The 27,319-nt window shown below is 47.2% G+C and overlaps 1 protein-coding gene across 3 annotated transcripts in view; it reads left to right on the top strand.

Moving 5' to 3' along the window:
- Nucleotides 1-27,319, top strand: part of NCOA2 (nuclear receptor coactivator 2) — a 768,019-nt gene that overhangs the window by 671,513 nt on the left and 69,187 nt on the right. For all 3 annotated transcript variants that reach the window (XM_086965858.1, XM_086965859.1, XM_086965857.1), the window contains exon 21: nt 26,139-26,228. In XM_086965858.1, coding sequence (XP_086821984.1) covers nt 26,139-26,228 — 90 coding nt within the window. The remainder of the gene's footprint in view (nt 1-26,138; nt 26,229-27,319) is intronic.

Genomic DNA, 27,319 nt, shown 5'->3' with positions numbered 1-27,319 from the left:
TGACATTGTCAATGGAGATATACCTGTTTTCTTTACGACCTGGAAGTGGTGGTAAAATGACTGTTCTCGTGCCCTTCACACCAAGTACAGGAACTGGAGCACGGTATGAGGGACCAAATTCTTTCTTGTTATCGATCTTCTCCCGAACCAATTCTTCAACTTGGGGTAGCCAGCCAACTACCGGGATCTGCAACGCATTATCCGAAGTGGAGGGCAAATGTTCCTTTGCAAGACTGTCTTTTGTAGAGTCTGTAAAACATTGCAATGTTCATCTACGTCAAAAGAGGCAGCAACAGCCACCGAGTCTAGACCGTCAAGGTCCCGTACATACATCTAGATACCAAGGAGCATTTCGTATGGGGTCCGCCCACCCAGAGACCTTCTAGGGAGATTATTAAGAGCACGCTGCACGCCATTGAGATGGGCCAGCCAGTTCCTGCCAGTGCCTATAACTCGAGCTGTCAATGATTGCTTTAAGTCACGGTTCATTCGTTCCACTACACTATTACCTTCCGGTCTGTACAGAGACGAAAACTTGACTTGGACCCCATCGAAGTCATGGCATCCTTATACGCCTTCGAGGCGAAAGCAGGACCCTGATCCGAATGGAAGGTACCACAGGCAAAAATCCCTACATGACAGTCCGTGAATCAGCGCTGCGGTGAGGCCACACCCATACAAACCATGTGCATGAATCAACTACGACTAAGATGTACTTATATGCAGTATCAGAAGAAAAAGGACCGCAGTGATCTAAATAAACACAACCCAGTGGTTTATTAGAAATTAACAACTGTGTTTGGGGCAGACGCGCAGCAGTTGAAGGCTTAATCTGCTGGCAAATGTCACATTGAAGGACATAATCACGCGTCTGTTTGTACAGTCCTAGCCACCAAAAACGTTGTTGCAATTGAGACACACTGGCAGAAACGCCCGCATGCGCAGACGCAACTCCTTCATGGGCCGCCATGATCAATGTATTTCTGCAAACCGATTTGGGAATCAATCTCTCCCCAACTTCAGGAATTTTCACATAAGGAACCTTATCGGGACTTAAGTGGTATGAGTAATTCGAAGGGAACCCCTGAGGATGTGTACTTCCCTTCTCAGTGGCAGCAACAGCCGCCAAGATATCATCATCAATCTTACTTTTGGACCGTGTGACTGCTGCAACTCAATATGTCGATACCGCAGATTTCGCTGCTTCATCACCCAGCGAGTTGCCAACAGCGTGGACTCCAACGCGCTGATGACCAAGAGTATGAATTACAAACAAGAGTGGCAACTGCCCTTTAAGCTCAGCAACTCTGACCCAGATCATTTTATGTTTTATTGTGCTTCCCTTGGAATCACGAAAATCATTCTGAATCCAAAATAACAAGTTTTCATTGTAAGACTGGACACAGTAGTAAGAATCACTTACAATAAGTGTCGTCACACTAGGATCTGCGTACTCCAATGCAAGCATCAGAGCACGAAGCTCTGCCAATTGTGCGGTGCAGTCCCCTAGAGTCTGCGTGTGCACGACTCTGGACTTGAACTCATCGTTCACCATGGCACCTACCACAATGGCGCATGCGGAAACGTAGGCGTGTTTAGAACCATGCGCACCTGCGCCGAACCATCAGTGTATATGATGCAATGGAAATCCTCCAAAGGCCGCATAGCCAAAGGTGCAGGATGAACAAATTCATATTGCAAAAACTCCTGCGACCGTAAGGAGGCATCAAAAATAAACGTGACATCCGAAGATGTCAAAGAAGCAGCCCATTGTATCCACCGAGGGTGCAAAGCTTTAGAATTAGGCACACTGGCTTTCGTAACTGCTTCCAAAGCAGGACACTGAGTAACCACCAACATGCGTTTTCCCTTTGACAGAGCATGTTCCTTAAGAATCGCCATCTGTACAGCCATTAAAACTTTCTCCACAGTGGAAAATCACATTTCAGCCGTAGTGTACAAGTGTGACTTGTAGGCAATTGGTACTGTGTCTCCTTCGTTAAAAGTAAGGTATGTGAAACCCACCGTCCCAGGGATGATTCTTATCACCAGGTTGGTGTGGTTGACACGAGTCAACAAGTATTTAGAAGCGAGCAGATCAGCCTGCAAAGATTGCAGTATAGCTGAGTGCTCCAGCAGCCAGTTTGATTTGTTAAAAGTTGGTTGTATCAAAGCATACAAAGGCTTGATACGCTGGGCATATTCAGGAATGTATGTCCTTCCAAAATTCAAAAATCCCAGCAAAGACTGTAATTTTTTCAGAGTTGTCGGAGCGCACAGTTGTGCGCATTTCTCCAAGAAGTGAGGAGCTAATCCTCGCCCTTCATTGTTGAGCTCGTAGCTCAGAAACAACACTGTGTACTCCGCAATGTGCGATTTTGCTAAGTTGAATTTGTAACCGAAGTCTGCAAAGCTACAAATCAAGCGGTCAACTCGACACAGATGCTCCCAAAGTTCGTAATCTGTTAGATAAATGTCCTCCACATACGAACAAGCATCCGGGTCAACCTTCTCCAAGAAAGATACTATGCGGGCAGCAAACACCCCAGGACTATTCTTATAGCCCATCGGTAAACGTTTGAAATGTTTTTGGACACCGCCGCAAGTAAAGCTAGTCCATTGGGAACTTAGACCATCCAAATGGTGGGCATAAAAACCGTTGGACATGTCAAGCGTGGTTTTAAACCGCTTACGCGCAAGACTATCCACTAAGGCAGAGCCGTGAGTATTCTGTACTGCACAAGTACGGCAATGCAAGTTTAAATGCCTGTAATCCAATACCAAACGATATGAACCGTCAGGCTTGGTCACAGTAAAGAGAGGGTTATTCATTGGTGACACACAAGTTTCAATCACTCCCTGATATTCCAATTGTTTAAGGATTTCCGCAACAGAAGCCTTAGCTTCGCGTCTTATGGGATATTGAGGTTGAGGCTGTGGCATAGATCGCAAAGGAATCTCATGGTGTGGGGAAAATTTATCCCAACCACAGTGTGTACGGTACAGAGCCGGCGCAAGGGCTTTAGCCCACTTTTCTGCAAAATTCAGCGCATGCTCCTTCGAGACATTGTGCGCGAAACGAGGGAGGATCACCTCCTCCCCTCTTGGAGCTGCGAGAACCAAAGGTGGGGGCCAGTCAGCCTCCGCTAACAAAATGTCATAGGTAGTCGTAAGATTCTCCCAAAATACCCCTTTTATGGTACATTGTATGTCACCTTCAATGAACAGGACTATTTCATAAAGTCTGTCAGGGGGAGCTACTCTAGTTTCAGCTGTCTCCACAACAACATAGCGGTCAGTCGCTGTCACCTTCAGTAGTGGACGCAGGGCCTCTCGCACTATGGTAATGTCCGCCGCGCTGTCCAGCAAGGTCAGAGCCCATGTCAGATTCCGAAGCTGCGTTCTCACTATCTGTGGCATATCTCGCTGATAAAGAGGCGACTTTCTTTTTCTGAAACTGGGGTCTCTTCGGTGTAGATTCGTCCTGCTTGCCTTTACCGTCTTTCGGGCGGGGCTGGTCGCGTCCTTGCTGGCCACCCCGACCCCTGCCGCCTCCTCCACCACCGGTCGAAAAGGCCGATGGTTGCTGAAAAGAACGAGGAGAGCGTTGATCAGAAACCTGAAATCGATCAGGTGATTTTATCATCGCGCGATTGCGCAAGTCATAAACACGTTCTGGGGACGCAGGCAATGGAGGCGCAGAATGAGACTCCTGTTTCTGTTGTTGTTGCTTTCCCTGTTTTTGTTTTTTCGGCCAATTTTGTTTTTTGGTCTTGGGCTGTTCGTCAGTTTCTGACTTCTGCCCTTGGGGTTGTTTTTTCTCTTTAGTAGAAAAAGGCTTGAGACCCCTACTATTGCGGCCCACGGTCTTATAAGCCGCCACAATAATCCTCGCCAACTGTCTGGGTTTTTCGGCATCGGGAATTGCCTGCAAAGCATTGGCAACCTAAAAGTTCACCGCATCCCCCTTGACATTAGCAGGTATGGGATCGGAAACCACATCAAAGGAGCCACAGAGACGCATACCCAATTCAACCGCAGCCTCCGGTCCGTGCTCATCCTGAACACGTTTAAGGACCGTCGGCAGGACAGTCATAGACAGAGTGCTGTAACACCTCGTATAGACCGCCGCAAATGTTTTACCCCAGGTCTCAATCACCAATTTCAGGGGTCGAGTCTTTCGGTAAGCTAATTGTCAGAATCCTGCGTTTTTCACCAGGAGTCGTGTTAGGAAATACTGCTTCCAGCTGGTCAAACTTCTTAGCAAGCCAGAAAGGAAAATCATCCTTTTCCTGGGGGCGCTTGCCCATCACAGCATTGACCATAACGGGACTGAGTTTTATTCCACCCTGTCCGGCAGGAAGCGCCGCACCACCTGGGGCACCGCCCGGGAGATTTCGGGTTATGTATTGCACTAACGACCTAATCACGCTAATTGCGACTGCATGTAATCGTCTTAACTCAACCATGGTACATGCCCCGTGTTGAGGATGAGGTGTAAATCCAGCCAAAACAGGCCAATTTGCGCCTGGAATGGACAAAGGACCTAACCTCGGAGCTGCCAAAGAATGGGGTAGGGCGCCATCAAACCAAACGCGGTGCTGCCAAGTATCTATAGGAATTTCCTGTGTCCTATATGGAGCGTATTCCTGTGGCACAGCCGTAGGAGTGTACGTGTCGAACACATCAGTATTTGCGTTCACAGCCGGGAAGGTCACCCACGAGTAAAAAAATGTGTACGGGTAAGCCACCACTGCACTCACCACCATTATCACTGCCATGCCATCCACGGGAACATTATAATTTTGCAAAAGATTGCGTACAGCAATGTGACTATGCTGCTGAATGTCCACTGCGGCCATAGCGACACAAAAAGGAAAAGGTACAAAGGAAACTTCGTATCACAACTGGGTAGTAATTCAAGGAAACTGTTTTGAAAGATTTAAGCTTGAAAAGACCTATGTAAATATAGGTAGGTTTGTCCGACACCACCGTTAACCGGAAACAATGATGAAGGGGTTAAGGACTGAATACTGTACTACTCAAGTGCCATGTAATAAGGCCACCAACGTTGGGCGCCATGTCGCAGGGATTCCGTTCTCATACAGAACTGTGCATAGAGACTTGGAACCTCAGTGAATTAGGGTGTACCAAAACTCACCTTAGTACCCAAAATCCCCTACCAGACTAGCTACAGTGTCTCATTGGTTATCACAGACTCCCAATGCTTAGATAAACTAGAACATGGACTTAGTGCACCTCAGGTAACGTGGAACACACGAACAGTCTTTCGTTATACAATCATTTCAATCCAGAACAAGGAGTAAATGAGGACGCGTGCATATTTGAAATGTTTATTCATTAATGCAGTGTTCTCAAACGCAGTATATTCGCTAATACAAGCAAACATATCATAAGAAACAAAGTAATCAGCATAGTCACTAGTCCATAGAATACAAAAGGTGAAAGCATGGTAAAATGCTTAAAAACGAATAGGGTTCAATAACATCTAATTCTTACCCTCCCTAGCTAGTATATTATATTATATCTAAGAAGGTCTCTTTGGGTTTTTAGCAGGGCGGCCCCATACCTCAAGATCCTAGTGGCAAGGGATCACATCATCTTCCACCAGCTCTCTGCATGCGAAGCACCATCAAGTGTGTTTGTATGCTCTTGTGCAAAGCAATATAAAACGTGCCTACAGACAGAATTTCGTCGCTGCTACATGTATGTTATGTCTAGGAACGTGCGAAGATCAGACCTCACAACAACCACTGTGTTGAGATATCCTTGAAGGTTTCAGCACTCACTGTACAGACACAGCTCACCAAGCAAGGCTGATATCAGAGTAACAACATATTATTCCGCATAAAGCAAAACACTCTACTAGGCTCAAAGCTAAGGCAACAGATATGTGTTGTGTGCAGAAGCAGCAGAAAGGCAAAATGGCGTTTAAACTCCTAATAAGCGCATGCTAACTTAACACAGCATATAGGCAAAGCATATTTATATGACACTCTCTTTTGTCGCAGTTTTTTTTACTAGGTGTGTTTCTGTTCCATGTCGACCCGTCCTGGGCAGGGGTCAGTATCCTGCTTTCTTCCTATCTTTACAGGAGCAGGTTCAACAGTGTTTACGCTGTTTGAATTGTTTGGCTGGGGCTAGCTCTGGCTTCTGGTCGACACCTTGGATCCTGTGGATCCTTCATGCCTATTTGGTCGTCGTCTTTCGTAGTTTGCCGTTTGTCAATTAGGCACAAGCGTTCTGGCTTGGTGTTTTTCCTTCTCTCATCCCCTCTACATACGAGGTTTTCATGTTATTCTGGATGTGCTGTGGTGCCCTAGCCTCCCCTTGATTCCCTCTCTCTTCAGGGCATAAGGGTCTGGTGGTTTGCTGCACTGTCATTCCTGTCCCCACTGTGTTTCACCCTTTGGTTGACAACACTCTTTTGGTCATTTATTGACGGTTAGGTTCTTTTGGACCTTAGTGGGGTCTAGTCACAGACCCGCCTCCTCTATGGGTATGGCTTTGGTATCTATTCTAAGTTAAGGAGTCTGTGTCTAGACGTCTCTAACAGATGAACAAGTTACTTACCTTCGGTAACCATGTTTCTCTTCCAGGGGATACTCATCAATAGTCATAAGCACTGAATAGTCCTGCCCTCGTGCGGGACCCCGGAGCAATAGCCAATAATATGCATATATCTACATTTATATATATATATATATATATATATATATATATATATATATATATATATATATATATATATATATATATATATATATATATATATACACATAAAATAACTATATATATATATATATATATATATATAGATAGATAGATAATATACATATACATATGCAGCCCAAAATAACCATACTAGGCTCAAAAGACTGCCCAAAATGCCTGAAAAATCTTTACATTTGTTAAATAAAGACATATAAATTACATTATATGAAAATGCAAAGAAGAAAGCACTGCCTTTGTTGACTTTGAAACACACAACCTTTATTTTCAAAGGTAAAACAGGCAGGATCATAGAGGCAGCTTTAGCCTAGATAGGCTGCATTGTAACAATAGGAAAAAAACTGGCGCCGTGCCTTTAAGACCTCTATGAGCCTCCAGGCTCCCATCATGCACCACAGGTGACAGTTAGGTCAGTTCTTTTTTCCGGCTCCTTCTGTGAGGATCCTGGAGCATTGAGCTCGCCAGTTGGTGATATTATTTCACTTTCTTCTGGTAGTTCTTTCAATTTTTTCTCTTTACTCAACGTCTTTAGTCATTATCTGACTAAATCAACAATTTTTTGTGGGTTTTTTTTGGCCTTTTTTCCAGTCACAATGCCGGCCTTATTTATTAAGTGTCCAGCCTGTGGTAAAAAAATGTCCAAGACAGACCCACATTCGGTCTGTGTGGCTTGTCTTCCATCTACACACAAGCCAGAACTTTGCTACCATTGCAGTAAGTTGTCGAACAGAACTTTGAGAGAGAGAGAAGAGCAGGCTTCAGTCCCTGCATGACAGAGGAGAAACCGTGAGTGGAAGAGAAGACTTTCACTCCAGGAAACCTTCTTCTCAGCAAAAAGAACGTAAGGAAAGAGGGGAGAAGAGAAAACATCGTTCCCCTTCAACTTCGAGGGACAGATCTTCTTCTAAAGTTTCGGTATGTTCAAAATCGTCGAAATCAGCGTCACGTCTTCCGTCGAAGTCGCCGTCGATGAGAGGTGAGAAACGCCATGAGCGTCGGTGATCCAAGTCTGGCTCCCCTACGGCTACAAGAGGACGGGACTCTACGTCGTCTCATCGACGTCGACGTTCACCGTCGAGAGGCTCGAAAGATCAGTCAAGGTCGCCGTCGAGAGGGACTATGACATTGACGTCGAACCGGGCATTGGAGGTTTCGACGTCGAAGAGCCCAGGTCAGATGGCGTCGAGGCACACGACGCCGAGAAAAGCACCGCCGTCAAGGCACATGACGCCAACACCTAAGAGACACTCGATGTCGAGGAGGTCGACGCCGAGGGTGTCTCCGTTGAGGAGGTAGTCGCCGATGAGGTCGCCGTCGAGAAGGTCGCCTTTTGAAAGATCGACGTCGAGGAGACCGCGGTCCAGGTCTCCTGCAGCTAAGAGGCCTCGAATGGTTTCTAAAGAACGATCTCAGGTTTCTGTGGCTTCTTCTGGGAGTTCTTCTTCCTCCCCTGGGCTATAGATTGTACAAATCTCCCCAGAGCCCTCAAGAGCGCCTTCACCTACAGGGGCTAATATCTCTCCACGATGGTCTGGAGAACTAAGAGACTGGAAGATAAGGAGAATCAACCTTCCAAGGTCTAGGTCCAGGTCGCCGGTGTCGAAAAGACCCGCTTCAAGATCAAGGTCACCTCTTTTACGAGTGATCCAGTCTCCTGGAAGGCGTGAGCGTACTCCGCAGAGGAAATCTCCATCAGTGAGAAGGCGAACTTCACCTTCTCCGAGGTCTTCACATTACTGTTCATGCAAGAGACGTGATACGAGATATTCGACAAAGTCTACGGATTTGAAGAGAAATTACTCACCGACGTTGTCGTCGACTCCTCCAAGTAGGATATCACCGATTGATGACATAATCACATTTAATGAGGTTCTTTTCCGTGGAGCAGCGAAACTTAATATAGAGATGCCTGTCTCTACTGCGAAGACTACGGTTATCTTCGAGACATTGCATCAAAGATTATCGTCGAGACCTTTACTTCCTCTGGTTCCAGGTCTATTGGAGCCTGCTGAGCATAAGTTCTTGACTCCTGCTTTTTTGGGAGCGGTTCCCTCAAGAATCGCAAAGAAGTATAGGGCTCCAGACAATGACCCGTTATTTCTAAGATCTGAGCCACAACCTGATTCGGTCATCGTCTCAGCGGCACGTAAAAATCAGAACGGCGCGACGTCCTCATCTGTTCCCCCAGACAAGGACAGCAAAACTATGGATTCGGTAGGGAAGAAAATGTGTGCCACTTCTGCTTCCTACATGAAGGTCGCCAGCGCCTCCGCTTTGTTGGGTCGCTATGACCGCGCACTTTGGGATTCCTTATCCCGGTTCGCTGAAAAACTTCCCAAAGAAGACAAGAATGACTTCCTGGAAATCCTTCATGAAGGTGGGCTAGTGTCTAATCAGGAGATTAGCGCAGCTGCGGATGCTTCCGATCTGTCTACGCATGGCTATGCTCATGGTCTTTGCGCAAGGCGCTCAGCTTGGCTAAGACTTACGGGCCTTAAGCCTGAAGCCCAACACCGCATTTTAAACCTGCCGTTTAATGGGAAATCGCTCTTTGGGTCTCATGCTGACGATGAGATGTCAAAAATGAAGACCGAGCTGGATACTGTGAGAGCTGTAGGTCTCGAAAAGAGAAAGGACAATTTTAAGAGAAAATACCGTCCTTATGATCGGAGACAGGGCCAGCAGAGGGTTCAAACCCCTCAATGGTCTTCACGGCAAAATCAAGGAAGATCTCAGTTCTCCCAGCGTCGTCCTGGTAGAGGAAGAGGTGGCATATCCAGACAGTCTGCTCCTGGAAACAAGCAACAACAGCAAAAGCAGTGAGTGTTTGCTTCCCCTGAGCCCGTTGACCACTCCGGTGGGGGGAGTGTGCGTTTTTACCTGGAGGAGTGGAAAAACATCACAAACGACAAATGGGTGCTGAATATTGTGCAAAACGGATATGCAATCAGATTCAAGTCTCCTCCCCCTTCCATTCTTCCTCAAAAGACTGTATTCCATCGACTTCACCCTTTGAAGCTGGAGGTGTCTGTGTTACTCCTAAAGAAGGCTATTGAGGAGGTCCCAAGGACACAACGTCAACAAGGAATTTACTCCTGTTACTTTCTAGTTCAAAAGAAAGGTCCAAACAAGGAGTTCAGGCCCATACTAGATCTCAGGCGCCTCAATCAGTTCACTCGGCGAGAAAAGTTCAGAATGCTGGCGTTACATCAAATAATTCCACTTCTGCATCAAAAGGACTGGATGTGCTCCATAGATCTTCAAGATGCGTATTTTCACATCCCCATTGCCCCGAAGCATCGGAAATTTCTAAGGTTCTGCATACAAACCAGTCATTACCAGTTCGCAGTCTTGCCCTTCGGGCTAAAGTCAGTTCCTCGCACCTTTTCAAAGTGCATGGCAGTCGTAGCGGCTTTCCTAAGGAAGAGACATATTTTCGTCTATCCCTATCTAGACGATTGGCTGCTAAAGAGTGCCTCTCCAGTTCTACTTCAGCAGCATCTCAACGTTCTGTATTCATCAGCTGCGAAGACTAGGTCTGCACGTGAACTTCAAAAGTCTATCCTCAATCCCACGCAGAGGATTCACTATCTAGGCGCACTTATGGATTCAAAGGACGCAAAAGCTTATCCTTCAGAGGAGAGACTATCCTCCATTCTCCTCAAGTGTCAAACAATGTTAAAGACTCTTCGACCAACGGCCAGACAGATTTCGTCGCTGCTAGGGTCCATGGCGTCTTGCATTTTCCTCGTTCCAAACGCCAGGCTGCACATGAGACCTCTGCAGCAGTCGCTGGAGGATCAGTGGTCCCAGTTTACAAACCGTTGGGAAGACAAACTGTCACTACCTCTGTCGGTGCGGATCACCATTCAATGGTGGATGCAGCGGAATCATCTGGTTATGGGAGTACCTTTTCAGGAGGACATGCCCAAACGATCCCTGGTGACAGATGCGTCCCTGCAGGGTTGGGGTGCCTATCTGGGGTCACTTCAAGTTCAAGGAGTGTGGTCGGAGAAAGAAAAGTTGTATCACATCAACATGTTGGAGCTCAGAGCTGTCCATCTAGCTCTCAAGGCTTTCTTCCCTGTGCTCAAGACAACCTCTCTGCTTGTTCAGACGGACAATACAAAACCGATGTACTATCTGAACAAGCAGGGCGGAACAAGATCCAGACCCCTGTCGCTGGAAGCACAAGCAATCTGGAAGTGGCTTCTGGCTCGGGGTAATGAAAATTTCAGCTGTCCATCTGCCCGGTGTTCTCAACGTCCAAGCAGACGACCTAAGCAGACATTTCGCAGAAGCACACGACTGGGTCTTAAAAGACGAAGTAATGAGAGATGTCTTCCAAACCTGGGGGTTACCAGAAATCAATCTCTTTGCGGACGCCGAAAACGCAACATGCTGCGTCTTCGCGTCCAGGTACCCACAACGAGGATCCAAGGGGAATGCTCTGTGGATAGACTGGTCAGAGACATTACTCTACGCTTTTCCACCGATTCCACTCATTCCCTTGGTGATCAAGAAACTGTACAAGTCCAAGACAGACATGATTCTGGTAGCTCCGGATTGGCCTCGCCAATGGTGGTACCCGGATCTCCTGCATCTCTCCAAAGTGCCGCACAAGAGGCTTCCTTGCTGTCCGGATCTGCTGACGAGAGAGAACAGCAGGGTGTTCCATCCCAACCTGCCGTCCCTGAAGCTAGCAGTATGGTACCTGAGTTCGTCCAGTATGGTCATCTAGGTCTCTCTCAGGACTGTATGTACATTTTAAAAGAGGCAAGGAGAGCTTCTACAAGAAAGTCATATGCTTTCAAGTGGAAGCGATTTTTCACATGGTGTGCTGCTGAAGGTCATGACCCGATTCGAGGTCAGGAACAGGTACTGTTATCATACTTACTTTCTTTGGCCAAAGCAGGTTTGCAGTATTCATCTATTAAAGTCCATCTGGCAGCAATAACAGCATATCGAAAGTCCCCTACTCAGGTTTCTTTCTTTCAAATGCCAGTTGTGAAGGATTTTCTAGAGGGTCTCAGGAAGGTGTATCCTCCCGTGAGGGCCCCCTCACCTCCTTGGGAGCTTAATGTGGTTTTGTCTAAGTTGATGGGTCCCCCATTCGAACCTATACATAAAGCTTCTCTTCAACATCTGTCGTGGAAGGTGTCTTTCCTTGTAGCTATCCCTTCTGCCCGCAGGGTGAGCGAGATTCAGGCTTTTTGTGCAACAGAACCCTATCTCGTTTTCCATGCGAATAGAGTGGTGCTTCGGACTCATCCGAGATTTCTTCCTAAGGTAATCTCAGATTTTCACATAAATCAATCAGTGACACTACCTATGTTTTTTGCTAATCCGAGCTCTTCAGCAGAAAAAGCTCTGCACTCTTTGGATTTGAAAAGAGTTTTGAAGTTTTACCTTGATAAAACTAAGAGTGTCAGAAAAACTGATTGTGAGAAGTTGGCCTGATATGCAGTGCTCACTATTCTAGTGATCACTATGTATCAGTCCAAACGACCCTTATTGATGATTGGTTGTAAGTCAACCTTGTAGACCAGCTATCCTAGTAGCATGGACAAGAGCAGTCTTTAGGGTAAACTCTAGAGGGCGTGTTAAGCCAGCTGTTATACCATCACATATACCCCTTGAACACCAAGTGAAAGGACACCACACAAGTTGTTATGAAAATAAAAGGATATTTATTTATTACACAACAGCCCTGGACTCTTTTTATGAGGACAGGGCGCTAAGCACAATACAAGCTCTTAAAGAAATACTGAAAGTCGCACAATTTACGCAAATGCCCGAGGGGCACGGAAAACCATATACTACAAAAGTGGAATGCGAAATTACTAGCAGGTAAGTACTACTCTCAAAGACTTTGGAATCGCTAGGCCTACAATGCTGAACCCTTGGATTAGAAGCAGGAGGTCTAGGAACGCCGGGTCCAGAGTGGGAACTCTCATGCGTAATGCGGGACAAAGTCTATGGATCCTAGTAAATGCAAAAGTTAGTGTTCTCGGGCGAACCCGACTAGGTAGGTCAAAAACGAAAGTGGATCTAGACACTTAGAGAGTTGGTCTACGCTGGAGCACCGGGGTACTCGGTTTACCTAGCCCAGGGGCTGCGGCTGCATAGGGTTCAAGTGTCGTCGGGAATCCTCGTGGACGAACCAGGAGCCTGAAGTGGAAGTTGCTGGCAGGCGACCAGTGAAGATGTTCCGGGCTGATCCAAGGACTGGATCAGCTGAAGAAGAGTACCTGTACGCAGAGGGGACCAAGTTCTGAATCACTAGCCAGTGATTAGATGGGCACCAGGATGGCACCGGACGAGGTCACTCAGCAAGGCGAAGAGGTGACACTGGATTCTGCTGCTGCACGGACCAGGGGCGCTGATATCGACCAGGCTGGAGGTCTGCGAGCTGTCCCACGTCGGATGTCTGCTGCTGGCGATGCTGTATCCGGTGAAGGAGGCAACAAGCCTTGGCTACGGCAAGCCCACGTGGCGACACAAAATGGCGTCTTCGGTGGACCAGGAGGGTCCGAGGAAGGTCCCCTTCAGGAGAAGACTAGTGCCAGTCTAGAGGAGCTAGACCAGCGGCAAAACAAACGTAGGACGCCGTCAAGAGGGTCACTAGCCAATGGGCAAGTGACCGGACAACGTGGCAAGCGGCACAGAAGCAAAAGGGCCCCACGCAGATCTGGTGGATGCTGGGGGGCTGGTCTTCGGTGCTCGTGCTGCTTGGGGTTGGGGCTTCTCTTACCCCAATGCACCCACTCGAGGGTCCCTTGGCGGTCGTGCTGCGTCAGTGTCGTGCTGGCTCTGATGGTCGCCGGGTCCACTGGTCTCGTCGCACCCACGGTTCTCAGCTGTGCTGTAGAGGCAGGTAGAGGTCAGAGAGGGCAGGGAGTCCGGGTCTCGTCGTGCTGGTCGGTCTGGTTCCTGGAGGAAGGACGTCTTAGCAAGCCGCAAGATACTTAGTTGGTGCCTGCTGCTGCAGGGTGACTCCTCCTTAGTCACAAGGGAGAAATCTTAGGAAGAAGTCTTGAGTTCCTTTCGTAGAAAGTAGTTTCAGGATTCAAAGATGATCTAATTTGGAAGGGTCCCAGCTCCCACCTTTATTCTAAAGAAAGGGGCTGGTATGCGACTAGGTCCTGCCCATGGGTGGGACCAGGAAGGGGGGTGGTTACACCCCTCTCCCCTGTCCGGACTTTCCCCAGCTCAGGGGCTGGTGTGCCCCTGGAACTGGTTCAAGCCGGCAGATGCACAGTGAGCACAGGGGTGCCACTTGCAGTCACCTTCCTATTCAGCCCGCCTACCTAGGATACACAAAACCCTGTCTGGGATGGTGCTAGCACCGCCCCTGACAGGAAACCCTTTTTCCAAGCTCTCCTCGCAGGAAGGACTCCCAGCAGCAGGAGGTCAGACTTGTGTCTGTGGTGGCAGCATCCATTTTGTGATGCTGAGGCTCGAGTTACATTTAACCGGGGTTCACAGTTACATACATGTCGTGTCCCTCTAGAAGGGTGGAATGCTAACCCCGTCACCAGAATTGGCGAGGGGTTAGTATTCCAATTCGTATGACACCTTACTCGACATGTTTTGATAAAGCGATACCAAAGATAGCAAATAACCACGAGGATTATAATGCACTTAAGAGTATATGGTACGCGTTATCATAGAACAGCTATTAGGACTTGGTTCCGCAAGCTGCAGACGGGCTCAGCTCATGCCAGAGCACCATCTCACATAATTCCAAGCACTCTGCCTTCAGGATTGTTAAGGCCTGCCATAGGAGTGACTGATAGGAATACATGTGTCCATTTTAGGGTTAGATATAGGTATACTATATCTAAAGCAAAGGGTGATTACACCACCTTGCCCCAGCTGTCGTGCAGCCAGTTGTCAGATTTTGATGGCCAGCCAGGGGTGGCATAATACATGCTGCAGCCCCTGGTAGGCCCTGGGTACACCTATGCCCTGGGTACAGGGACTGATAAGGTGGCCCAGTACCAATTGGTAAATGCACCTAAGGTACATGGAATCCATTTTACAGAGAGAGCAGTAGGCCTTGGGGCCCTGAATAGCAGGGTCCCAGGTCAACTTAGTCGAAAAACCAGCAAAACACCAGGCAAAAAGTTGGGGGCAACCATAGTCATGTATCCACCTTCCTACACTGATCATCTGTTTGTGAACTACGGTCCTCTGAATACGGGCTTGCCTGCTTCTAAGAGGTCCATTTCTAGATGGATTGTGTCATACATTTTATTATGTTATCAGTTGGCACCAAAGTAGCTCCCGGGTAGACCGAGAGCGCACTCCACTAGAGGAAAGGCTGCTACTATAGCAATGCTTAAAAATGTTCCTGTGCATGAAATTTGTAAGGCAGTTACGTGGCGGTCGGTTCTCACATTTGCCCGCCATTACTGTCTTGATTCTGATACTCAGGCGGATGCCCAAGTTGGTCAGGCATCCCTGAGGAATTTGTTCAGGTAATTCATATAGTAGTGTGCCCTATATGGAGCGTATTCCTGTGGCACAGCCGTGGGAGTGTACGTGTCGAACACATTAGTATTTGCATTCACAGCCGGGAAGGTCACCCACGAGTAAAAAAATTTGTACGGGTAAGCCACCACTGCACTCACCACCATTATCACTGCCATGCCATCCACGGGAACATTATAATTTTGCAAAAGATTGCGTATAGCAATGTGACTATGCTGCGTAATGTCCACTGCGGCCATAGCGACACAAAAAGGAAAAGGTACAAAGGAAACTTCGTATCACAACTGGGTAGTAATTCAAGGAAACCGTTTCGAAAGATTCAAGCTTGAAAAGACCTATGTAAACATAGGTAGGTTTGTCCGACACCACCGTTAACCGGAAACAATGATGAAGGGGTTAAGGACTGAATACTGTACTACTCAAGTGTCATGTAATAAGGCCACCAACGTTGGGCACCATGTCGCAGGGATTCCGTTCTCATACAGAACTGTGCATAGAGACTTGGAACCTCAGTGAATTAGGGTGCACCAAAACTCACCTTAGTACCCCAAATCCCCTACCAGACTAGCTACAGTGTCTCATTGGTTATCACAGACTCCCAATGCTTAGATAAACCAGAACATGGACTTAGTGCACCTCAGGTAACGTGGAACACATGAACAGTCTTTCGTTATACAATCATTTCAATCCAGAACAAGGAGTAAATGAGGACGCTTGCATATTTGAAATGTTTATTCATTAATGCAGTGTTCTCAAACGCAGTATATTAGCTAATACAAGCAAACATATTATAAGAAACAAAGTAATCAGCATAGTCACTAGTCCATAGAATACAAAAGTTGAAAGCATGGTAAAATGCTTAAAAACTAATAGGGTTCAATAACTCCTAATTCTTACCCTCCCTAGCTAGTATATTATATTATATCTAAGAAGCTCTCTTTGGGTTTTTAGCAGGCGGCCCCATACCTCAAGATCCTAGTGGCAAGGGATCTCATCTTCCACCAGCTCTCTGCGTGCGAAGCACCATCAAGTGTGTTTGTATGCTCTTGTGCAAAGCAATATAAAACGTGCCTACAGCCAGAATTTCGCCGCAGCTGCATGTATGTTATGTCCAGGAACGTGCGAAGATCAGACCTCACAACAACCACTGTGTTGAGATATCCTTGAAGGTTTCAGCACTCACTGTACAGACACAGCTCACCAAGCAAGGCTGATATCAGAGAAACAACATATTATTCCTCATAAAGCAAAACTCTACTAGGCTCAAAGCTAAGGCAACAGATATGTGTCGTGTGCAGAAGCAGCAGAAAGGTAAAATGGCGTTTAAACTCCTAATAAGCTCATGCTAACTTAATACAGCATATAGGCAAAGCATATTTATAAGACACTCTTTTGTTGCCGTTTTTTTACTAGGTGTGTTTCTGTTCCATGTCGACCCGTCCTGGGCAGGGGTCAGTATCCTGCTTTCTTCCTATCTTTACAGGAGCAGGTTCAACAGTGTTTACGCTGTTTGAATTGTTTGGCTGGGGCTAGCTCTGGCTTCTGGTCGACACCTTGGATCCTGTGGATCCTTCATGCCTATTTGGTCGTCGTCATTCGAAGTTTACCGTTTGTCAATTAGGCACAAGCGTTCTGGCTTGGTGTTTTTCCTTCTCTCATCCCCTCTACATACGAGGTTTTCATGTTATTCTGGATGGGCTCTGGTGCCCTAGCCTCCCCTTGATTCCCTCTCTCTTCAGGGTATAAGGGTCTGGTGGTTTGCTGCACTGTCATTCCTGTCCCCACTGTGTTTCACCCTTTGGTTGACAACACTCTTTTGGTCATTTATTGACGGTTAGGTTCTTTTGGAACTTAGTGGGGTCTAGTCACAGTCCCGCCTCCTCTATGGGTATGGCTTTGGTATCTATTTTAAGTTAAGGAGTCTGTGTCTAGACGTCTCTATCAGATGAACAAGTTACTTACCTTCGGTAACCATGTATCTGGTAGAGACATAGTCTAGCCGTAGATTCCTTAACGCCCGCCCATCCTGCGACAACCTTTTCAGGTTGGGCTTCATGCCTTCGCCTCCCTTTGGGTGGCTTTACTCCTCTGCAGGGTGACGTCTTCTCTTCGACTCACGATGCTACATTCTGTCTCATGACTCTGCTCTACCCTTCCTTGTATTTGGACGGTAGGCCCGTATGCCATTTATCCTTTACAACCCTTACCCTTGGTTACAAAAAGGGGGTGGGGTCGCACACTACTCACACACCGGCGGAAGTTGCCCCTAAGGACTATGGTCATTGTAGTAGAGTGTTCGCGATGCATCATCTTTCGATCTTGCTATCTTCGCTGTCTTCGCCATCCCTGGACACGTGTTTCGGGTTTTCAACCCTCGTCAGCAGGGATAGGCAGTGTTCTGGGGTCGCCGATGGCTGCCAATATCTGCCAGGTATAGTACCACTCCGGCGCGTAGGTGCGGGATCCCAGGCTCGTCAGCCCGCTGCTCAAGGGAGCTTTAAGTTACAAAAAGGGGGTGGGGTCGCACACTACTCACACACCGGCGGAAGTTGCCCCTAAGGACTATGGTCATTGTAGTAGAGTGTTCGCGATGCATCATCTTTCGATCTTGCTATCTTCGCTGTCTTCGCCATCCCTGGACACGTGTTTCGGGTTTTCAACCCTCGTCAGCAGGGATAGGCAGTGTTCTGGGGTCGCCGATGGCTGCCAATATCTGCCAGGTATAGTACCACTCCGGCGTGTAGGTGCGGGATCCCAGGCTCGTCAGCCCGCTGCTCAAGGGAGCTTTAAGTTACAAAAAGGGGGTGGGGTCGCACACTACTCACACACCGGCGGAAGGTGCCCCTAAGGACTATGGTCATTGTAGTAGAGTGTTCGCCATGCATCATCTTTCGATCTTGCTATCTTCGCTGTCTTCGCCATCCCTGGACACGTGTTTCGGGTTTTCAACCCTCGTCAGCAGGGATAGGCAGTGTTCTGGGGTCGCCGATGGCTGCCAATATCTGCCAGGTATCGTACCACTCCGGCGCGTAGGTGCGGGATCCCAGGCTCGTCAGCCCGCTGCTCAAGGGAGCTTTAAGTTACAAAAAGGGGGTGGGGTCGCACACTACTCACACACCGGCGGAAGTTGCCCCTAAGGACTATGGTCATTGTAGTAGAGTGTTCGCGATGCATCATCTTTCGATCTTGCTATCTTCGCTGTCTTCGCCATCCCTGGACACGTGTTTCGGGTTTTCAACCCTCGTCAGCAGGGATAGGCAGTGTTCTGGGGTCGCCGATGGCTGCCAATATCTGCCAGGTATCGTACCACTCCGGCGCGTAGGTGCGGGATCCCAGGCTCGTCAGCCCGCTGCTCAAGGGAGCTTTAAGTTACAAAAAGGGGGTGGGGTCGCACACTACTCACACACCGGCGGAAGTTGCCCCTAAGGACTATGGTCATTGTAGTAGAGTGTTCGCGATGCATCATCTTTCGATCTTGCTATCTTCGCTGTCTTCGCCATCCCTGGACACGTGTTTCGGGTTTTCAACCCTCGTCAGCAGGGATAGGCAGTGTTCTGGGGTCGCCGATGGCTGCCAATATCTGCCAGGTATAGTACCACTCCGGCGCGTAGGTGCGGGATCCCAGGCTCGTCAGCCCGCTGCTCAAGGGAGCTTTAAGTTACAAAAAGGGGGTGGGGTCGCACACTACTCACACACCGGCGGAAGTTGCCCCTAAGGACTATGGTCATTGTAGTAGAGTGTTCGCGATGCATCATCTTTCGATCTTGCTATCTTCGCTGTCTTCGCCATCCCTGGACACGTGTTTCGGGTTTTCAACCCTCGTCAGCAGGGATAGGCAGTGTTCTGGGGTCGCCGATGGCTGCCAATATCTGCCAGGTATAGTACCACTCCGGCGCGTAGGTGCGGGATCCCAGGCTCGTAAGCCCGCTGCTCAAGGGAGCTTTGAGTTACAAAAAGGGGGTGGGGTCGCACACTACTCACACACCGGCGGAAGTTGCCCCTAAGGACTATGGTCATTGTAGTAGAGTGTTCGCGATGCATCATCTTTCGATCTTGCTATCTTCGCTGTCTTCGCCATCCCTGGACACGTGTTTCGGGTTTTCAACCCTCGTCAGCAGGGATAGGCAGTGTTCTGGGGTCGCCGATGGCTGCCAATATCTGCCAGGTATAGTACCACTCCGGCGCGTAGGTGCGGGATCCCAGGCTCGTCAGCCCGCTGCTCAAGGGAGCTTTGAGTTACAAAAAGGGGGTGGGGTCGCACACTACTCACACACCGGCGGAAGTTGCCCCTAAGGACTATGGTCATTGTAGTAGAGTGTTCGCGATGCATCATCTTTCGATCTTGCTATCTTCGCTGTCTTCGCCATCCCTGGACACGTGTTTCGGGTTTTCAACCCTCGTCAGCAGGGATAGGCAGTGTTCTGGGGTCGCCGATGGCTGCCAATATCTGCCAGGTATAGTACCACTCCGGCGCGTAGGTGCGGGATCCCAGGCTCGTCAGCCCGCTGCTCAAGGGAGCTTTAAGTTACAAAAAGGGGGTGGGGTCGCACACTACTCACACACCGGCGGAAGTTGCCCCTAAGGACTATGGTCATTGTAGTAGAGTGTTCGCGATGCATCATCTTTCGATCTTGCTATCTTCGCTGTCTTCGCCATCCCTGGACACGTGTTTCGGGTTTTCAACCCTCGTCAGCAGGGATAGGTAGTGTTCTGGGGTCGCCGATGGCTGCCAATATCTGCCAGGTATAGTACCACTCCGGCGCGTAGGTGCGGGATCCCAGGCTCGTCAGCCCGCTGCTCAAGGGGGCCTATTCCCTGCTGATGAGGGGTAAATACCCCGAAACACGTGTCCAGGGATGGCGAAGAAAGATACATCGCGGAATACAAAACTACACTGACCATAGTCCTTAGGGGTGATCCCGCTGGTGAGTGAGTGGTGTGCGACCCCACCCCCTTTTTGAAATATTTAAGCGGGCTGACGAGCCTGGGACCCCGCACCTGCGCGCCCGTGTGGTACTAGACCTGGCAATATTTGGCAGCCACCGGCAACCCCAGAAGATAAAAAGATGGCCTATTCCCTGCTGATGAGGGGTAAATACCCCGAAACACGTGTCCAGGGATGGCGAAGAAAGATACATCACGGAATACAAAACTACACTGACCATAGTCCTTAGGGGTGATCCCGCTGGTGAGTGAGTGGTGTGCGACCCCACCCCCTTTTTGAAATACCTTACCCTGGGTTGCCCGTTGTGAGTCTCAATCCTTTCTTCTACCGCTTGAGGTTTCTTGCCTCTCCTGCACTCTAGTGGTTACAGTCTCTGGCAATGTTACATTAGGTAGGTGCCTTATTCAGTTCTGATGTCTTCTTTTGGGTGACTCCTTGTGGTAGTTGTCCTTACTCCTGGGTTCTGGACTGGTAATCCTTCACTGTCTTATATTGTGGTCGCAGCCTTTCTGCTGGCTGCTGTGAAGGCTCACCAAGGAGCTATGGCTCAAGGCTAAGTCTTGTGCTTCTGGTGGCACAGGCTCACACAGGCCAAGGGTTCGAATCCTGCCTCTGCTCTGCATCTTCTTCGGCTTCAAAGGGAGGTTTTGATCTCAACGATTGTGGGAATCCCTTCCAGTGGTGCTCTGTTCTTTTCCCCTTTCCCTTAGTTTACAATATGCGGTGCCTGGCCCTGTATTTCTATGGTGATATTTTTCACCATACCTTGTTATTTCTTTTTCTGCACACTGTTCCCATATTTTCACAGTTTTTGGTGGTGGCTTCGCGTTCTGATGCGGAAAAGTCTTCTGACGAAAACTGATTTAGGCGCGCCGGGGCGGGGCATATATGGCTCTGCTGACGTCACGTCCATGGACGACGTCAGGCGCGTGCAAAGTTTTCCGGACCAGTCTGACGCCAGAGGAATATTCTAAGTTAAGAAATCTGCTGCTAGACTGTCTCTACCAGCAACATCCTTACCGAAGGTAAGTAACTTGTTCGTGAAGAACATAGCTGATACAAAGAGATATTCAGGAATATCATAAACACTGAAGTTTGTGTATGACATTTTTACATATTTTGCTGCCTAGGTAGTAACGTTATGCAGGGTTTTTAGTGCAGATAAAAAAACGGATCTCTGCCGCTACTTGCAGGAAGACTTAACTTAGTACGAAGAAAATATTTGAAGTTTTCAAGATTCAGACATGTCAGTCTGATTACAGACTGCCTTTATTTCATAGGATGAGCATTTCTTATCATACTGTCAGGAGCTGCAGAATCGTAAGGGCATTCAAGGAAGCTGTAGAGAGGGCTCTCCCAGAAGACCAAAGGTTTAATAAGTATGAAAGACAATTTCTCCGGTTGCAGACTATCCTGGCAAAAAGGAACATGGACAGCACTGAAAGAAACCAGAGTCCCGGTGCTTCACAAAGTGAATGTGGGTCTGTATGTTTGCAGGTTTTTCAAACTACAGATCTAGGAAGCCAGATGATGTCTCTCAAACTTCAAAGGTGTGGGTGAAATGGGTAGAATATCAGGGTCTTTCTGGTTTGGGAAGGATGTAATTAAGACGACAAACCATGAAAAATTGTGGTAGGTTGTTGGTCATTTTTTGCTGCGCAGTTGTAGAGTATCTTGAAGTGCTGATATTTGGTTGCCTATATCTTTTGTTCTTTATACCAGTTGTCAAAAAAGGTTTTTTTACATTGACAAAGGTTGAAGGTATGGAGTTCTTTTGTTATAAATACAATTTATTAGGTTTTCATAAATTTGCGATTCATATATATTTTACTTACACTGAAACCTTGCTATCATCAACACATCATAAACCGAGAAACTCCCTACAACCCTCCCACTCCCACCCCCACCCCATGACACAGGAGCATATCTTTATTATATCGCTTCCCATTGGCCTCTTTAGTCAAGTAACCATTTCAATGCCAGATTCATATGGAGGCCTCGTCTTCCCTTCCATATATTTTAAAGCCATTAGTGCCATTAAAAGCATTTTATGTAAAAATTAGCTGGGCATGTCGGCTTTCATTCACCCCATCCATGTAAGAGAGCACTGGCTGCCAGGTGCGTCAAACACTCTTTTTATCTTTGGCAACGTGGGTTATAATCACTCCATTGCCAAAGTTTCCCAAATTTGCCAGCATCACGTCTTCCTGTTGGACCAGTTTTAGTTTCCATTTTCCCTTCTACTCAGGAGGGAGACTTGTGACTCCCAGGCTGGCTGGAATGGGAATTCCCACCCTCTCCTTTATAGCCACCAGAACCTTTTTCTAAAATATATTTCTTTTTGGATATTCCCAGCTGATACATAGGGATGTTCCCTCCTCTCCACCATCCATTTGTGGTGCACAAGAATATTCTATTGAGCTTCTCTTGTATTAAATACCATCCTGTGGTTACCTATAGAACTTGACCCCCTGTGGCACACAGAAAGATTTTGCCTATTTGTGTCTTTCCATAGAATCTCCTATCTTCCAGTAGGTATCTCTTTTTGCAACTTTGTGGGCGAACTGTTCATATAGGCCATAAGGAGCCTGCCTAGGGTGCACTTAAGAATTGATATAGAGCTGAGACGCATCCCTTAGTGTTGTGGTTAGGAGTTTTTCTTCCTGTGAAAAAGAGAAGCAAGAAGCAGACCTTTTCCACCTATGCACCCAGCATCTAGAGCAACGTTCCCTTACTGTTGGTTGAATTACCCAGTGTTGCACTTGTTTCGTTCAGGGAGATCATATGTTTACTTGCGATCAGTAAACGGCCTAATGCTGCCCTTGAGGAACATACCCAAGATCGTTCTACAGTTGCTCACTCTTCGTTGTGAGTTGCAAGTCGTCCAAGTGCGGGAGTAAATTTCATCTTATCTAATATAGACATCAAGGGCGATTGGAAGGTCGTAATTTTATGTCTAAGAGCTATGTTGTCCTAGATGTCCATCAACATACTATTGATTTGAGTACAATACACATTTTGCTGCCTGTGTTTGCACAGCAACCACAGTAGGTCCCACTAGGATCTGCATGCAATTGCCATGTCCATATGGATCCAATGTTTATAAGATTCCCTCTTTGACCACTCTTTTTTTCTTTTAGTCGTGCTGCTCTGTAGTAATTGCAAACATGTTGGAAGCAAGGCCTCATTTTTCTCTAGGTGTCACTAGTAACTTTGTGGAAACACTATTGCCTTACCTTACCATTCAAATTGGATTAGGGATTTTCGAGAGAGTCTGGTGTGGATATATCTTTTGCATCAGTAGTGTCTGGAGGACCCAAAGCAGGCTGGTATCAGATTCATTTTAACTGCGGCAATGTGACCCAGTGATGAGATGTATTGATTTCCCCACTTGTTCAGGTCAGATTTATTAGCCATCCACACTAAGGGTATGTTGGTCTTGTACCATCCTGATAGGGAATGCATTAAGCTCACTGCCAGGTATCTTATCGCCCCACTTGTTATTTTGAAAGGAACACTTTCATTGAGGGATGGGACATCTCCCTCTATTAGGCCCAATTGTAGGAGTTTTGATGTAGTTTAGTTGATTTTATACCCTGACTCTTTCCCATAATCCATCAGGACTTGATGTAGAGGCAGCACTTATCGGTCTGGCTCCAGGATTGGAAGAGCACATCATGAGCAAAGAGTGGTATTTTATGGTTTACTCCTCCTAAAGCTATACCGTTAATATTGCTCATGAAGTGTATTTTCATAGCCAACGGATCTGTTACCATAACAAAGAGTAAAGGCAACAAGTGTCAGGCCTGTGTTTTCCCTTGTCGTAAATGGAACACTTCTGAAAAGGAGAAACCCATTATCACCCTGGCTTAGGGGTCTCAACCTGCCATTACAATTTGTATAAATGTGCCTCCCTAAATCATACATACCTCAAGTCCCCACCCCAGCGATACCAATTATCATGTCCTAAGTCTTTTGTGGCCTGGATACTTTGGGAACCAATGATCAGGGGCATGCGGTGGTCCTCCAGATGGGAGGATCGTATATCTCTGTATGCAGACGATAATCTGCTTTACTTTACCTCCCCCCGTAGGTCCCTTGTTGTGGTTTTCGATGTCCTGTCCTCTTTTGGGAAATATTCGGGACTCTCGATCAATTGGGAGAAATCCTTACTGTTTGTCCTGAGGGGAGATCCCCCAGTCCCTCCACGAAATTGCCCTATATAGGTTAACAGGTATTTGGGAGTTTTTGTCTCTCTGGATCCCTAGGTTAGGTATGCCCGGAATCCCCCCCCCCCCCCCCCCCCCCCCTTTACAGAGGCTCAAAAGTGACATTGCCAGCTGGAGGAAACTTCCTATTTCGCTGCTGGGTAGGGCAGCCCTCTTTAAAATTATGGCTCTGCCTCACCATGGATAGGTGGCTCCTCCCAGGGGGTAGTTATAATAGGGCCCTGTATTCCTGACCGAAGAAACTGGCATTAACAGGAACAACGAAACATGCAGTTCAGATTTGGCATGATGCCACGGGTTCCTGGGTTGGAGGAACAAGTTGACTTTGGCCCCCCCACTTTAGGACTCCGAGAAACTTGGTAAACTCTGGAGGACGAAAGGTTTCGACAAGTGGGACCTTATAGGAATCTCCACTGTCGGGGATATCTGGGGGAAGGGGAGGGTTAAATCCTTCGAGTAAATGCAGAAGGAATATGAACTAATAGATGCGGAATATTTCCGGTATGAGCAAGTCCGGCACTCGCTTCTCTCCACATTGCCCAGAGGTATTGAGCCCCCAGAGGTCTCTCCTTAAGAGGATAGAATACTGGATGGTCACCTTCCCGAAAAAAACGATCTCATTGATTTATAAAAAGCTAATTAACCATATGGCTGATCCCCTTAAGGCGTTGAGGGTACAAGATGGGATAGAGCTGGATGACGAAGATTGGCAGACAGCGGTGTCATCCCCAAGGGAAGTTGCCATCCCAACTCGCCTGAAATTAGTCCAGCTTAAGATCCTACACCTATATCACGGGACCCCGACTGGTACACATGGGATTGTCCGACACAGAACTATGCAAACGACAATGTGGTCTCACAGGTACTTTTATACATACCATCTGGGAGTGTACACATATTACCACTTACTAGCACAAAGTGCATGACACGATAAACAAGGTATTGGTGGTTTCCCTGACACCGGAGGCGAGGAGATGCCCCTTGAATATATAGGAACCCACTGATTTAAACACCTCTCAGATGCAATGGGCTACACTGGGTTTCATGTTGGCCAAAAGAAATATAGCTCAATTGTGGGGGCAGTGCAACCTCCCACCCTGAAAACGTGGGAAAGCAATTTGGATTGGTGCATGTTTAGGGAGAAAACGGTATATCTTGCAAGGGGGTGCCCTAGGAAGTGGTCCCTGGTCTGGGGCCCCCGGAATCGTCACAGAGGAGAGATTTGTACACCTCCCAGAAATGCTGCTCTAGATGACCCCCCTCCCCGTGAAGTTCCTTTTCAATTGTATGTATTAATTATCCGGTGACACCTGATGTAGAATCTGCAATTTTGAACGAACCTCTGTAATGCGTCTTTTTGCTGATGCTTTATTTCAATAAAAAGAATTATATTAAAAAAAGGAATAATGCCAGAAATGAATTGGGGGTAAATCTTGACAGTTTAGATATAGGGTTGATAGTGTTGCATGCATTGTCAGGAGCACGTTTTGTCAAAACTGTAGAGTATTTATAACATGCATCTAAAAAATATCTCAGCTTGTATATTTTTAATCTAAAACAGCTGCATTCCTTTTCCTTAAGTATGACAATTGCTAACTGGGCTAAAATGCAAGAAATGTAATGAAGAATGTTTACCTGTTCAAGGGAAGTGTAAGATTCATATGTACTTCTTTTACCAAAAAAGATTACGCTAGTTATTGTTTTTATATCATTAGGGTAACGATCCTGCTATGAGAGGCGGTAATCTCTTTCCAAGCCACCTGCCTGGGTTGGATATGATTAAACAAGAGAGTGATGCATCACGGGTAAGAAATAAGGATTGCTAATTCTACAGCTAAAGTAATACTGAAGTGCTGGTATTTGTTAAATTACAACTTTCTTGGGGACACTGTCACCAGTTCAGGGACCAGATGATGCTTCTTAGAGCTGTACTATTTGCATTTTTTGGTTGCTCATTTCTAAGGATCCTGCATAACTTGCCATCAAAAAACAATTTGGCAAGCTTGTTCATAGGCGTCTGTTAAAATGGCAATGCAATATCTGCAGAGTTATTATCAACAGGCACCTGACAAATGCATCTCCATCCATGGTCTGCCTGTCCAAATCTTAAGAGACGACAACAGCTATGTGCTATGTGAACAAGCAAGGGGCGATTAGGGTCTCACCTCCTTTGTTTGGAAGCGATGAGACTATGGTCTTGAGCATACCATCAAAGCATTTGGCTGACCGCCAATCATCTAGCAGGATTTCTGCATGTCAGAGACGGCATTACCTTGATGGTTACAAATGCCATCTTCTACTTGAGGTAGTCCAGGGCATCTTAGCCCAGTGGGGCACTCCTCAATGCCAACAGTTCTATGCACCAATCTATCTGTTGATAGAAGCCTTGGGGGACAGGTTTCAGGTGAGATGGAACGTTCAGCTGCATTGCACATTTGCCTCCATACCTCTTGTTCCTTGGGCTCTGAGGAGGGTTCGCCAAGACCAGGCCCATGTCAATCTCCTATCCCCCAATTTGCCATTCAGACAGGAACTTCTCTCCCAGTCGGAGGGCTGGTACTGTACTCCAGTCACAAAAAGGGATGGGAGGAAAGAAAAGCCTCTGAATGAGTGCAGCACAAACAAAACTGCAAAATGTGTTTAAAATGCCCTCACACACGAGTACTGGCATGCTTAATCATTGAGCTTGCTATCAACATCCCTGCGCATACCAACACCTGGGATGGAGCATAAGGGAGGGTGAGACAATGCAAACATAAATGTCCAAGGGGTCTTAATGTGCAGAAATTAAATTAAATATGTTTAAAATGGCTCTGGAATATCCCCTACAACTTTTATTCATGGATTTCCTGGCCAGGATTAAATAATACCCTACAGGGCAATGATGGTAGGGAAC

Source organism: Lissotriton vulgaris, chromosome 4_1, assembly GCF_964263255.1.
Source record: "Lissotriton vulgaris chromosome 4_1, aLisVul1.2, whole genome shotgun sequence".
Lineage (NCBI taxonomy): Eukaryota > Metazoa > Chordata > Amphibia > Caudata > Salamandridae > Lissotriton > Lissotriton vulgaris.
The sequence above is the reverse complement of the archived record's forward strand: the minus strand, read 5'-3'. Positions and strand labels throughout refer to the sequence as shown.